Raw genomic sequence first — 16,430 nt, 5'->3', positions numbered from 1 at the left:
TGGTTGAGACGCCGCAGATCGGAGTTGCTGTTCCAACACAAACCACAGGCTTGTGTTGGAACAGCAACTGGTGCTCGATGGCATTGATGTCTGGGGAATTTGGAGGCCAGGGTAATTCCTGGAAGTCTTCCTCATGTTCCGCAAACCAATCTCCAACAATCTGGGCGGTGTGGCATGGGGCATTATCCTGCTGAAAGACGGCACCACCAGAGGGGAATACCATTGCCATGAAAGGGTGTACCTGGTCAGCAATGATGTTTAGGTAGGTGCTAGACATCAGAGTGCCAGGCACATGGATGACTGGACCTAGGGCATCCCAGCAGAACATTGCCCAAAGCATGACACTGCTGTCACTGGCTTGTTTTCATCCCATGGTGCATCCAGGTGCCATCACTTCCCCAAGTAAGCGACGCACGTGTACCCAGCCGTCCACATGGTGCAACAGGAACTGCGATTCATCTGACCAGACGACCTTCTTCCAATCGTTCAAGGTCCAGTTTCAATGCTTGTGTGCTCATTGTAGGTGCTGTCGCCGGTGAACTGTGGTTAGCATGGGCACTCGGAGTGGCCTGCGACTTCGCAGCCCCATTTTCAGCAGAGTTCGATGTACTGTGTGTGATACATTACTCGCATCACCAGCGAGCGCTACAGTCACCCTTCTGTTGCCACGTACCATCCAGGAGAGCCTTAGTTCACCTCGAGTATTGAAGAGCTGTGGTCGTACAACACCTCGCCAGTGGTTCGTGGGTTCCCCTCGGACCACTTTTGGTAGGTACTAACCCTGGCTGACCGTGATCATCCCACTAGCTGTGCCATTTCAGATATGCTCTGATCCAATCGTTTGGCCATTACAATTTGGCCTTTGTCAAACTTGCTTAAGTCCACTGCCTTTCCGATCTGAAGAACAAGAGTAACACTGATTAATGGAGCTCAGTATCGAGTGTTTTTTATACCGTGTCCCGACCTGCGCATGCACCGTAGTTCACCTGCAGTTGCTTTGATTTTCATAACTCGCTGGTCATAATGTTTTGGCTCATCGGTGTATGTGCCAATAAACTCCCATCGTTGTGTGTGTGTTTTGGCCAAAAAATTTGCTCCTGCTTAAAATTATCTGATCTCCATCTCTTTGAAAGCCAAAAGTAGATAGCTGTGTACCTAGCAAAACAGTTCATTCCATACACACTTGTTCTCTGAGTAGCACACTCAGGGAATAAACAAGTTTTTGTTACAAGTTAAAATAAATTGTTGAAAATTCATGTTTGAAGCGTTATTTTTCACATGAGATTGAAAACTGAAAATGTGTTTTTAACATCAGTTTTAAAAACATGGTTTTTAGTTGTTTTGTATAGTCTTTATTAACCATTTGTGTTGGGGGTGGGTAATGATTTACACTTCTGTAGTTGTAAAAAGGTTTAAAATCCCTATTTGAAATAACAGAAGCACCTGCTCTTTGAATTATCTTTTGCCTATAATTTCAGATTGGGAAAGTGTAGATATAGAAGCAAATCATACTGGAGATGGAGAAGGAAAAGAAGAAGAAGAAATAGAAACTGAGGCAGTCCCTAAAAATAAGAAAAAAATAGTTAAGAAAGAAGAAGAAGGACCAAGGAAGGAACATGTAAATGTTGTATTTATAGGTCATGTCGGTGAGTTTGTTTTTAAAAATCTGTAGTAATTTATTGACTGTTATATTTTCCTGTGTTATACTAAATAATAAGGGTTATAGCCCTAAAGGCTTCTAAGTTATATAGATACTAATAAATATATTTAGAAAGTTGCTTTCTTAAATTAACTAATCTCTGTAACTTGCACATCTGTTTTCTTACAAAAGGGTTAAAAATAAAAGAAGTGAAAAAAAACTGAGGAATCATTAAAATATTGCTATCTTATTGGTTGCCTCGTTTTTATTTTTAACCCTTTTCGATGTAAAAAAAAACCCAAAAAACTTATAGATATCTGTAAAAAAAAACTCAAATTATAGAGGTGAGTTACTTTAATAAAAAAAAAAAAAAAGTTTCCTAGATGTAGGAAGCTTCTTTATTAAAACTATTTTACTATAGTTTATTAAGTGCTATATTAGGTGCTACTTACTATATTTTGCAGATCTTGGAAGGGACTAATTCTTGTGGACTAGTTCCTTTGCTGATTATCATTTGGAAAAATTTTGAGGGAAATGTTCAAGTTTTTAATTCCACCCTGACTGTAGCGTTACCCTTTGTGTAGCAGAGTGTTGAGCAGAGGCAGGGGTAAATTCTCCCCCCAAACTTTTTACAACCATTCCAAATATCAAACATCCTTGGTTCTTTGGGTCTCTTTGCAGTGGCAGCCCTCAAGGTAGGGTTCTTTTGCCACTTTTGAGTTACCCAGTGTATGAGTCACAGCACACTCTTTTAATCCCTTTCTCCTATCAGAAGGGTAAGCTGAACTGAATGTATAATATACTGATATACTTTTAAAGGCAGTAACTGTACTGACTACCCGGGAGAGAAAAATACAGTGGTAGTGGGAGGGACAAACAATAAGAGACTTCCTGTAAATTACATGTTGGTACAGATATATTATTGGAGGAGAAAGTTAGATAAGTAATTAAGATAATTTGTAATTTTTGAACATTGTTTGTAGCCTCTGGTAAGGTGAATCAGTTGAATGGTCTGATTCATGATATAGCATTTCTACTCCCGACCTGTTCAAAGATGGAAAAAAATTAAATTATCGTGTATATGGAATTCAAATCATACTATACTGATAAACAAACCCATAGCTGTATGTTAATATGAAATGGATATTTTGCCAGTGAAATTTAATTTCTAGTGCACTGTGGACTTTAAAAAACTGCTTTTCCAAGTCTGTTTTTGAGAAGCACCTTTTTTTTTTTTTTTTTTGTTTTGGCCAAAAAAAAACTTACTGTGTTTTCTGTTGCTTTACCAATGCCTGATCTCCAGCTTTTTGAAAGTTGGCAGCTGTGCACAGGCTATCCCTATACTGTATATATAATAGCTGAAGCACTGGTTTGTTGCTGTGCACTTAGAGGAATGAAATGGCAATGTGGCAGATGCACAGAAAAGAAATTTTCTTTATTTTCAATTTGCACGTGTGAAACTTTAAGGAGCTTGGCTTTTTTTTTTTTATCAATTAACTAAACATATAAATCATGAATCATTATCATTTTCTTATTATATTAATCATTACAGCAGAAACATGAAATATGTGTTATATTTCAGTTGTAATTAAATTAAAATTCAGTAGGAAATAACTAAATTACATTACAAAAAATCTTCACTGTTTAACTATTTAACTATTTAGTTAGTCTATTTGTTAGTTAATTAGTAATTAATTATAACAAGAATATTAGTTATTTACTTTTCACTTCTATTAATTACAGGAAAAATTCAATTAAGTTAAGAAATAAATTAATTTCAGACACGTTATGGTCCTAACATGTCGGAAATGTAATGTAATGTACTGCGCAAATTACCTAACTTGTTTTCTCTGACAGCATTAAGCTTATTGGTTGAAAAAAAGAATATTTTCATTTTTGCCTTCCATTTGTATGTCTTCATTCAGTTTGTTTAAATTATGGAATAATTCTGACAGAAATGTAAGTTTTGAAAGCCATATATCATTAGATAAATAACTTATTCTTATTGTTCTAATGTAAAAAATAAAAATGCTTCATGTAATTTTTACACACATAAAAGTGCTTGGCCTTTTGACCACCAGCACGCACGCACACACACATGTCATTCAGGTTCCATTAGCACATTTTTAAAATAATTTTTTCCTCCTTTTGTCTTTGTTTAATGTGATTAACCATAGTTGATCAAGAATATTTTTTAAAACTTCTCTAAGACATTTAGAAATTGTCTTCTCTCAGTATAAAACATGTTCAGTATAAGAACTAATGGACTTTTCTGTGTAACAATACTTATTGAAGCCATTTTATGCTACCAGTTTTATATTTTTTTGCCAATTCTTCACAACAGAAAAGTGTTTTATTTTTCTGTCCAGAACAAATTCTAATAAAAGCTAAGAGTCGTGCTTTTACTGCTGATATCAGTAGGTGCATCTAGTTATAATATTTTCTGATCTGCAATATGGCAAATACTTATTTGCTGTTTGGCATTGGATTATGTTTAATTTAACTTGATTACATCAGCTTTATTTTTCATGACAATTTTTACCATTTAGTGCTTAGATACTATTTTAATTAAAGAATTTTGCAACACACTCAAGTGCTGCAACATTGCCATTGGGGAAAATACTAACACATGGCAACAGACTGTTCCCAGCATGGAATGGGTGTGACCCACAACAGTTCACACATCACATAATGAGCAGAATGATCTGGTAAGAGATTTTGGTCTTGAAAAATGTTCTGCAAAGATGTTGGGATCAAGACTCTCTCTCTCTGTCCAAGGATATAATTTTCTTTGTATTATCAGACAGTTGAGGGGGTGCAACAATATATTGAGATTAATGTTTGTTTTATTATTGATTAATTTTTACTCTATTAATTATTGTTTTAGTAGTTCCAGTACATAATCCAAGTGAATGGGGATTATTTATGGGGCTGAGAATGCAGATATGCTGTGAACTCACTCTTTCAAAAAAAAAAAAATGCATAGGCTGTTGATAACTGTGGCACTAATACACTACCCTGTCATTAATATCTAGACAACTGCATATCTAAAAATGACCTTTATTTACAGAAAAACCAATTACATCTACTGAAACCTTTGGCCTTTATGATAGCCTCTACTCTCTTTGGAACACTACACCAGTGTTTTTTTTTTTTATAAAATTATATATATATAAACATATGTGAAATAAGTGATAAAAATGTAGAAAAAATATAGAATTAGAGAAATAGAGTATCAGATTAATGCCATCAAAATATTGATTAAACATTACATCAGTCCGTAAAACATATACAGTTGATTCCGGTTATTTGGGCCACAGGTTAATCAGGGCAGCCGTTTATTTGTGGCAAATCTTAAAAAAACAGAACCCAATCGAGAAAATAGCCAGGGTTTACTTCGCTTAATTGGAACAACATGCCGTTTAATCGGGGCAGGAGACCGCAGAACTGGAGATTACCCTACGATTGTCTTCGACTGTACCACATGGTTTGGTCAGATTTCTGGAGGTCACAACCATAAAACAATAAAAACAATGTCTATTTTTTTAGTTTATTTGGCTTTTCTATTAGTGCAATCTATCATAAACGGATAGTAAACTCGATCTTATTGAATTTGCGATAATACCGACAGCTGGAATTCTGTGGGTTATTATGATGAAATGTATTTACACTTCCATGGAATCTTCAATCGTATAAAAAAATTAATTTTCAGAATCTTTTCTTCATTCCTATTTTTAAAGCTTCATAAATTGTTACTCTGTTCTCACTTGCACGTATCTTGTTACTTGCAATTTGTGTGTGCCATGTTCTTTGTTATTGGTTGCTTATCTTTTTACTTTTTTAAATTTTAACCCCCACCCACAAATGTCAGTGAACAGAAATGTCAACTAATTAATATGTACATATTACAGTACGTATTAATTATTCTGATTATCACGTATATTCTTCCGATTTTCACATATCATTTAATTTTTTAATTGGTAAGGTAATGAAGGGCAAATTTGTGCTTAATATATCTTTACTTTTATAGCCTGTGGATTATATTCCTCCTATTTTCGCTAATTAGAATCACTGTTTAATAGAATTCAAGTTCAATTCACAAACGTGATCACAATGACCGGCGCTTACTACACATCATATAGTGAACGGTACTTTACTATGGTGACTCCATCGTAATGTGATTTGACTGCACAGTGAACCAATTGTAAAGCGGGACTCCATTGTATTTTTTTTTTTTTTTTTTTTACGTGAAACTTCGGATAATTGGGGCAGCCACTTAATCGGGTCAAAATGCACTAGTTCTGGTGTGTCCCAAATAACCGGAATCGACTGTATTACAGTATTTATTGAACTGAATACTAAGGGAATATAGGTATTCAGAGTAAAAATATACCTATAGAGCCATAAGGCCATAGGGCCAAGTGTTTAGGTAACCTAAGTTGGACTTCATTGTTATACCCTATAATTAAACACATAAATTACTGATAAAAGGATGCATTGAATGGAACATTGACGAGGGCTAGCTCCACTCAATACATCCTATCATGATTGGCTAAGGCTATCTGTTTCTGTTTGCCAATTGCCAGTTTGTCTAGGTTCAAATATTCTAAAATTATAAATTCCAATACTCTAATATTATAAATGCAATCTGTGTTAAATTTAGCAGCAAACTGACAGAATAACTGCTAGCCCAACAGATAGCAGTGAATCAAAAATAATGAAAGTGAGTGCCAACTAAGAATTTTTATTAGTGAAAATTATTTATGTAGTGAAAAGGAATGGCTTTTGCCAAATTAAGGTGAATAGGAGGAAGAATAAGGATAGCAATGGACCTCAATTACCCTCTGATTACTCTAATAGATTTTGAGGTATAAAATTTAATGCTGAAGGTGCCTCCATAGCCAGGTGGGCAGGCACAGTAGTGCGTAGTGCACGCTTCTTGATTAGACCAGGGTTCGAGCCCGTGACCACCAAATACAGAGGATGCGGAATGTCAGGGAATGACCACCGCATATCCCCAGCCTGGATAAAGGGTGAGGGTTAGCGTCAGGAAGGGCATCCGGCCGTAAAAATTGCATACCAAAACAATAAAAAAATGCTGACCCCCATATATAATGGGAAAAGGCGAGGACAAAAAAAAAAAAAAAAATTAATGCCAATAGTATCTTTAGTGCTCTCTCTAAAGCAGAAAGCAAAAGCATATTTTTATTATTATATTAATTATAGGGTATGACAATGAAATCCAACTTAGGTTACCTAAATACTTGGCCTTATGGCTCTATAGGTATATTTTTACTCCGAATACCTATATTCCATATTGTTATTAAATTTCATTAGTCATATGATTCCTTTGATATTCAGTTCAATAAATACTGTAATATATATAGTAGAGCGTCAGTTATCCAATAATTGAACGTAAGGTAAGATTAAATAAATTTAATCTTACCTTACGATTAAATTAAATAATTAAGATTATTTGAATTTAAAAAATTATAAACCAATCTCGGAAAACAGAAACATCCATCCAAGCATTTTTATGATTTTTATACAAAACAGGAAAATTGGAAAGATTTTTAAATTGCTCGGTTTTTTCGACTTACCAATAACGAATGTAGACAATCTGTGCGTCCCAGTAGCATTTGCAGTCATAGCTATTGTAAATCACTCTTTTCTTGGTAATGCTTTCCATAATAAGCCTGTTTTAATTTGCTATAACTGAAGCAAACTTACTTTAAAGAACACCGCTGCCAATTCGTCTGCGGAAAGTTTCTCGTCTTGAATATCTAGTTCATGTATACCATGTCTCAGTTTAAAGTTTTTCAGCCAACATGTGCTTGCCTTAAAATTTTCATTACCTCTTAATTTTCAATTAAAATCCAACACTTTTTCACACAACATTGGGCCAGACACTGGTTCACCTAAACTTCGCTTCTAAAGAAACCACAAATAAAGTGTGCTCTCTCTCTCTCTAAAGCGGCATTTTCAGGTTTCAACATACAGGAACTCCCTGATTTACGTAAGGGTTGCGTTCCGCAGAACGCTACATAAGTCTGATTTTACTCAAGTCAGGGAATTTTCCCATGCTTGTGCAGCACTCGCAACTGTGCTCGCTGAATTGATTGAATCAAAAAAGAAATGTTCTACGAAATGTAAATAGAATTATTTATTGTATTTATTAAATTTTTTATCTCATGCGAGGAAAAATTACAAAAGCGTGCAATTTAAAGAAATTTTCAAAATTATAAAATTACAAAAAAAGAGAGGAAACAGGCATAATGTCAGTAAGTTTTACCTCTCGAGCATCATTGCCAGAATGGACGTCTTCAGCTGAAGACATCCATTTGAGGGCTGTGGAGATTTAGAAGCTGCTCAATCTTACGAAAGAACATATTAATGGATGACTGGACAGTGGCTTTTTTCTTTTCATCATAGATTTCTTTGCAGCAAGCAAGCATATCATTCACCCCTCTTAACTTGTAAGAATCGTTCGCTGTCAGGATCCATCTTCTCAAACCTCGCCATTGCCGATGCAATTTCACAAAATGCCATTGCCATCTCTCTGGTGATGAAGCATCTCGGCTTCTCATTTGGTTCATCTTGAGCTTCATCAGCTTTTCTTCTTTCACTATTGCTGCCTGCATGTCAATAAGTTCTTCATTAGATAATTTGGCGCCTCCATAGCCATGTGGGCAGGAGCAGCAGTGCGTAGCACACGCTTCTTGATTAGACTGGGGTTCGAGCCCGTGACTACCAAATACGGAAGATGCGGAAAGGTCAGAGAATGACCGCCACATATCCCCGGAGCAATATGGCCTTAGTTGCTAATGCTCCTAAAAACCAAATAATATCAATCAATATATATATATATGTATATATATATATGTATATATATTAGATAATTTCTTCTCTTCTTCCTCTATTAACCCATCCACGTCTTTGGCATCAATCTCCAACTGAAGTAGCTCTGCAACCTTTACAAACTTATCTGTAATTGCTTCATATGATTCGTCTTTTTCAAATTGTTCAAAGCCTTTTACGTTCCGTGGGGGTGCAGGCACTTCTGTAGCCAGGTGGGGAAGGAGCAGCAGTGCGTAGCACACGCTTCTTGATTAGACCGGTGTTCGAGCCCGTCACCACCAAATACAGAGGATGCGGAAAGGTCAGGGAATGACCACTGCATATTCCCGGAGCAATATGGCCTTAGTTGCTAATGCTCCTAAAAACCAAACAACAATGTGCCGTGGGCATATTTTCTTCCATGCGCCATTTAAACAACTTTTAGTAATTTCTGCCCAGGCTTTAATGTTTAAGATGGTGTAGTAAATATTGTAAGATTTTCCAAGTCTTTTAACGCAAAATTTTTTTCACCGTCTACTGTAGACAATGCATGAGCAAAGGTTGTGCGTAAATAGCATGCTTTTAAATTTAAAATAACACCCTGATTCATAGGTTGGATGTGTGAAGTTGTGTTTGGCGGTAGAAATATGACTCTTGTGTTCGAATTGAAATCATCTAGATGTGTAGGATGTCCAGGAGCATTATCTAATAGAAGCGAAATCTTGAAAGGAATGTCGCTGTCTTTACAATATTTTTCAACCTCGGGAATGAAGCAGCATTTAAACCAATCCTCAAAGAGAGTTCGATCGGAAATGCACGGGTAGGGTTGCTTTATCGATGCCCTTTTAAAATGCACGAGGATTTCCAAAATGGTTCACAAGCAGTGGTTTTAATCTGTAATATCCTGCTGCATTAGCCCCAAGCAAGATCGTGGCCCCATCTTTTGAAGCCTTGAAACCGGGCATTATTATTATTATTAGCCGTATGGTGCAAGAAAGCCTGAGGCTTATGCTGCACCAGGCAAAAAAAAAAATTAAAAAATTCTGAATTACCCTGAGAGAGAGAGAAGTAGAAGGGAATCACCAAGAAAGAGAAGAATGATATCCAGCTCAGGACCCTGGGTGTGCCAAGCCCATACTCACCAGATGTGAGCCCCTGGGGCATTGTATTTTCCTCTTTGCCAAAGTATGTTTGATCTGGCATTTTTTTTCCAATACAGTGCAGTCTAGTCAACATTAAAAATTTGCTGTGTTGATTGCCATTGCCACTTTCATCAATAATTTTTCTCCAACACATCACAAAATTTCTCCGCAGCTGCAGAATTGGCACTGGCGACTTCACCGCATACTTTAATGTTGTGGTAATCAGCGCTATGCTTGAACCTATTAAACCACCTGTTGTTGCCATGAACTTGGGTTGGGGTTCAATGTACTTATCCTTAATATCTTTATAAATACTTGTTGCTTTTGCTTCAGGTCCTTGAGGTTGTCACAGACATTCTCTCAGATATGCCAGACAAGCTGTACTTGCTACCTGGGAGTTTAAAACGCTGATGGAACTGATATTCGGGTGACATTCAAGTGAAGTGGACCCAATTTCGGCGAAGTCCGGACGGTCTGTGACATCCAAATCCTCTGCTTGCACCTTCACGATGGTGGGACTGTTAGTAATCCTGGGTATAACCTCCATGCACAAGTACATGGTGGGTGACCACCCAGGTGTGAACCAACGTAAGCAGGGGTCGAGGTGTGGTGCCCACACCACATGGAGGAACGCCGCCCCTCTATGTTACCGGGCAGTACTAGGTGGTAGATGACTCTCATCAACCGGTGAAATACCACCACTTTGCTTATTAGAGGCTTGAAGTGGTGGAACCCATGTTTAGTCTCTAGAGCTAAGTTCAGGTCAACCTTTCCCTATCTATTGCATCAGGCAGTATGATTGATGATTTTTGAGGTTATCATGAACGTCGTGGCGAGATCCAATGTTCCTTACATTTCGAGGGTCAGCTCTAAAACGGTGTTCGCAGGCCGGCTGCTAGTTAGTACACTGGACCGAACCTATTGGTAACTCTCTAGAAGGCTTCCGGATCAGCTAGTGTATAATCTTGCTACCTCTACTCTGCCAGATAGTGACTGGAAGGAGTCCGAGTAGTGTGTATGCGGGGAGCATTGTCGAGGCCACGTTATGTCAAGGATCTGGGTATATTCTTGCCACGTGAACGCCATATCCAAAAATTTCATTACTTCATACAGCATGTCCCACCCACTTTTTCTTACTATTGAATACACCATGAATTGTCAAACTAATAGAGCAAGCTTATCTGCGAAAAGATCTAAATCTCCCAAGCACTTCCTAATTCATTTCACAAATATATGTGGTCTCAATTCTAATCTCAACGATGTCCATTTCTACTTGCAGTCTGACAAACCCCATGTACTTTTTCTGACAGAATCTCAGTTATCGGTTGATTCAACTACTGCTCATCTCAGATGCCCAAATTATTCGCTGTATGATTCCTTTCGTCTCAAAGGTGGTACTTGTGCATATGTCCATTCTGATATTCCCTGTCAGAGACTTGGCAATTTGGAATCTCCTCTCTTTGATCTTCTCTCGCTTAAAATCTCTCTACCTCATTGTGTCAGATTCATCTGTTGTCTCTACCGTTCTCCCAACTCCACTAATCACTTGGAGCTCTTTGACTTCCTCTCTTTGCAACTTGACTTTCTCCAGTCCAACTTTCCTAACAGTGAAGTAATTTTCCTTGGTGATTTTAATGTTCACAGCTCCAGCTGGCTTCCATTTTCTAGTCACACCGACCGAGCAGGTCGAGATGCTGAGGCTTTTGCAATTACTAATAACCTAGCACAGATTGCTCATTTTCCTACAAGAATACCGGACAATCCTAATCATACAGCCAATACGCTTGATCTTTTTTTCACAAACAACCCTTCTAAGTACACGGTCGAAGTGAGAGGTCCTTTAGGCACTTCAGATCACAACTTGGTGATTGTCTCTTCTCCAATGGAACCTTTATCTCATTGCTATTCCCAACCTCGTGTTGTTTGGCATTACAAGAATGCAAAATGGGATGACCTGTGAGACTTCTTTTCTTCTTTTCCATGGTCGGATTACTGTTTCAAAACTTCTGATGTCAACGTTTGCTCAGATCGTATTAGTGAAATTATTCTTGCAGGAATGGAATCCTTTATCCCACACTCCACTTTAAAATCTCGTCCTTTATCTAAACCTTGGTTTTCCAATAAATGTGTTAAGGCTGTTCAAGAGAAGAATGTTGCACATCGTAACTGGCTTGTTTCCAATTCTTCAGTTTCATTTTCTGCCTACACCAAAGCTCGCAACAGTTGTAAAGCAGTTATTAATCAGTCCAAACTAGAGTTTGAACAGGCTAAGAGTAGAAAACTTGCTTCTTGCCCTAATGGTAGCCGAGCATTCTGGTCTCTTGCCAAAGCTATTGGCCGCAACTTTTGCCCATCTCTGCTCCCACCTCTGTCCAAAACAGATGGTTCTGTTGTCACTTCAGCCAAGGATAAAGCTGACCTGCTAGCATCCCATTTTTCTTCCAGCTCATGTATTAATGATCTTGGTAAAACACCTCCCACCATTCCCAACACGCTCCATTCAATGCCTCCTGTGGTCTTCCGTCAAAAGGATATCAGAAGGATTTTTACCAATCTCGATTCTAACAAAGCTCCAGGTTCTGATGGTATTTCTCCACTTGTTCTCAAAACCTGTGCTCCTGAACTTACTCCTATACTTTGCCGCCTTTTTTCACTTTCTTATTCGAAAGGTGTTTTTCCTTCTGCATGGAAATTTGCTCATATCCAGCCAGTTCCTAAAAAGGGTGACAAATCCCTCCCATCCAATTATCGTCCCATTGCAATTACTTCTACTCTTTCTAAAGTAATGGAGAAATCAATTAACCACCAACTCTTAAACTACCTAGAAACCTTCCGTCTGATCAAACGATTGCCAGTATGGATTCCGTCAGTGTTGATCCACTGGTGATATTCTGGCTTATGTTACCCATTTATGGACTAATTCAGTGAAAAGGTTCGGTGAAACACAAGTAGTTGCTCTTGACATCTCAAAGGCTTTTGATCGTGTTTGGCTTAAAGGTCTTCTAAACAAGCTTCCATCTTATGGTTTGCCAACTGTTTTTAGTAATTGGTTATCCAGTTTTCTCCCTGATCACTCACTGAGGGTGATGGTAGATGGCTCTCTGTCTTCTAACTTCTCCACTAATGCCGGTGTCCCCCAAGGTTCAGTTCTTTCCCCCACTCTTTTTCTCTTGTATATTAATGACCTTCTTCCATTGACTGAAAATCCTATCCATAGTTTTGCCGATGATAGCACACTGCATTCCACTTTCCATTTTGAGAAACCTTGTCCTGCTCAATCAGCTTCAACTTCTCAAAAATCTGCTGCCAATTCCTTAAATGCCAATCTTGAGGTAATTCTCCAATGGGGTAAAGACAACTTAGTTGATTTCAACCCTTCTAAAACTCAGTCTTGTCTTATATCTCACAAAAAGGATTCTTCTGCTCCTATGCTTATCTTAATAACACTCCGATTTCTAGGCAAAATGATATATCTCTTTTAGGGATTACCTGACTTCAAATCTCTCTTGGCACAAGCACATTACAAATATTGCTTCCTCTGCATCCAAAAACTTGGTTTTCTCTTTCGCTCACGGCGTTACTTTTCTTCCAAACAGTTCACTCTGTATAAATTGCAAATCCGCCCTGCCATGGAATACTGTTCCCACATCTGGGGTGGTGCCCCCAAAACCTCTCTCGGGCTTCTTGATTCCATTCAGAAGAGGGCAGTTAGGTTAATTAATGATTCATCTCTAACAGAGTCTCTCCACTCGCTTTCTCATAGACGCACTGTTTCTGCTGCATGCCTCTTCTACAGATACTTCCATGGGCACTGTTCTTCTGAATTGGCTTCTATAATTCCTGCTCTCTCTCTTTCAAAACAGTCCGAACACGTGCCGCCACTAGCCAACATCCATTTACTGTCCAACTTCAAACCCACAGAACCAACTTTTCATCTTCCTCATTTATTCATTTAACTGCCGTTTTCTGGAACAACCTTCCTTCATACGTATTTCCTGAAAATTATAAACTACAGAAGTTCAAGTCCAATGTCAAGAAATATCTTCTTTCGTCTTCTCATCCTCCAACCCAAGCACGGTACTAAGTACTATAGGTTCATTATACCTCTCGTGTTTGGGGTTCACATAAAAAAAAAAAAAGAATGGTCATTAGACTCAGTGGCACTTGCTTCTGAATCTGATTTTTCATCCTTATTATTAATAGCTTTTCCATCTTCGATATAGCACCCGAACACTGTTTTGTGATCTTAAATGTGTTGATCCTTTAATTATATGTGCGCTGTCCCTTAAAATAGCGACACCTAATTCCGTGCAATAGATGACAAACTTTGTCCTACTTCGTACTTCTTAATTAATCGTCTTCATTTCCAAATCAATTTTGTTTTGTTTCCTGGCACTACCACCGCTTGCACTTTTCGTTGGACGCTTTCCTTCATCATTGTAATACGTAAATAGGAATGAAGAGGTTTCTGAAAATTTGTTTTTTTTTATGATTGAAGTGAAGGGTAACACATTTCACCATAAAAGCGTAAAAACCCACACAATTGCAGTTTTCGGTATTATCGCAATGCAATAAGGTCGAGTTTGCTACCCGTTTATAATTAGATGCACGAACAGAAAAGCCCCATAAACTGGAAAGTGCAAATTGTTTTTATTGTTTTTTGGTCGTGACCTCCAAAAACCTGCTTTAGAAAGTCCCCACTTCACAAAGGTGTCCAAAATTGATTCTTATAATGGAAACATATGATAACGATGAAAGGGCAGTTTCCATTATAAATATGACCTTTTAGAGAGATAAATAGTTTAGTAATACAGCAGACCCCCGTTATAACGCGGTTCGCTTTACGCTGATTCACTATAATGCTGTTCTTATATTATAACCCGTATCTGACTATAACGTTATAGATCAGTATAACGCTCTTTTACAGATTGCATTTTTGGCATATTTAATGAAATCGTTTCATTTGATGGAGTCGATAGCTTGAAAATGAATATAAAAATACGGTTAAAACGTTTCCCACGCTGACCTGAGAAATATTCCCACGCTCAGTGAAATTCTCTCGCGCGCTAATTTAATTGCAGTACAGTGACTTGTTACGTAGTTCGGAAATCAACATTTTAATAAAAATGACCACGTATATTGCTTGTAATATTTGCGTTATATGCATTTATCCGAAGTCTAGTGATCACTCAGTACCGTATTAGACATCGTGCGAAACGGACAGTTTACTTGAACATTGTATCATAATTAATGCAACCAATGCAGTTATATTTTCGAAGAATTAATAATGGCTGATAAGAATGAAAAAGCAACAACATCTGAGCGCAATACTAAGACTATAGATGTAAGGAAAAAGACTGAATTTGAAAATCAAATTAGACATTTTGAAGCGAATCGATTCCGGTCAAAGACAAGCGGATGTGTGCCAAAATTTAGGACTTGCAAGTTTAACTGTAAGAACAATTATAAAAAAAAAAATAAAGAATTAATTTTAGCAGTGGGAAAGATAGCAGTTCCACTGCAAGCAACTAGGGCTAGGCTGGCTATTAGGATTGAAATGGAAAGGCTAACTAATTTTATTGAAGATAATATCCAATGCAGAATTCAGTTAAGTTATAAATAATAAAAAAGAGAGAGAAATTAGCCTATATGATGATCTGAAGAAAACTCACCTAAAAAAAAAAAATTGGAACCATTTAAAACTAGTAAGGGCTGGTTGAATAGATTTAAAATCCAGGGAGAAGCCGCAAGTGCAGATCAAGGAGCCGAAACTTTCAAAAAAGAACTTGTTAAAATTATTGAAGTGGGATATTGTGTGTTATACTTCTCAACAAGTTTATAACATAGATGAAGCCGGACTTTTGTGGAAACGAATGCCTAAAAGAAGTTTCATATTGAAAGAAGAAGAAAACATGCCAGGTTTCAAAGCGGCGAAGGATCGGTTGACTTTATTGTCGGGTGGTAATTAAACTTCGGGGGATTAATTAATACCTCTTTTAGTTTATTTGGAAGAGGGCCAAAGTTCAACCCAAAATCGACACATTTTTCATAATTAAATTAAATCAATTTAGATCAATTAAATTCATGATTTTAATTGGAATTTTAAGTTTAATTTTGATACGTAAGTAGTTACCATATAATTATATATGTATGTAATGCAGAATATTTTATATGTACAAATATTTGAATACTAAATATTTTGACCGACATTTGTGCATCTTTTCACTACTGTTTATTATTGATTAGGAAATATCCTATGGCACCGACCGCAACTCACAAATACATATGTTACCTTATGGGAATGCGGCGCTCGCTTAGTGCGGATTCACTTAGCGCTCTGTTTTTCCGGAACACATTATCAGCGTTAAGCAGGGGTCACCTGTATAGCGAAATTTTCAACTTCCAAGGACTTGGAACGAATTACAAAAAAAAAAAAAAAAAAAAAAAAACATTTTATTGGGTTCACATTACGATATTCTCATGATACCTCCATTTATTCCTATGGGATGCAAAATACGTTTCCACGATTTTTTTAAGTTTGCATGGGCCGGGAAAAACTTACGTAAAGTCAAATTTCCGTAAGTCAGGGAGTTCCTGTAGTCTTTATCCTGCTAGATCCTCCTTCACCTCCACAATCGACACAAAAAATTCTATTATAGCATTGGAATTTTTCTTCATGTCGCTTTGGAGAGATTTCCTAAATTTTCACCTTTTCTAATTCTGTTAATAATTTCCATTTTTTGTTGCAATGTTAAAACTACGCATTTTCTTTTTTGGTCACATTTTCTGTAAAAAAATTGAGAAAAATAATA

General features: G+C 37.2%; 1 protein-coding gene across 1 annotated transcript in view; it reads left to right on the top strand.

Moving 5' to 3' along the window:
* The window catches only part of LOC150084133 (eukaryotic peptide chain release factor GTP-binding subunit ERF3A-like), a 212,304-nt gene that overhangs the window by 66,573 nt on the left and 129,301 nt on the right, over positions 1-16,430 (top strand). Inside the window, exon 3 of the mRNA XM_090375053.1 lies at positions 1,479-1,646. Coding sequence (XP_090231179.1) covers positions 1,479-1,646 — 168 coding nt within the window. The remainder of the gene's footprint in view (positions 1-1,478; positions 1,647-16,430) is intronic.

This window comes from Mastigoproctus giganteus, chromosome 6, assembly GCF_048544385.1.
Source record: "Mastigoproctus giganteus isolate SK-2022 chromosome 6, ASM4854438v1, whole genome shotgun sequence".
Classification (NCBI taxonomy): Eukaryota; Metazoa; Arthropoda; class Arachnida; order Uropygi; family Thelyphonidae; genus Mastigoproctus; species Mastigoproctus giganteus.
Note: the sequence above shows the minus strand (reverse complement) of the source record. Positions and strands in the feature narration are given on the sequence as shown.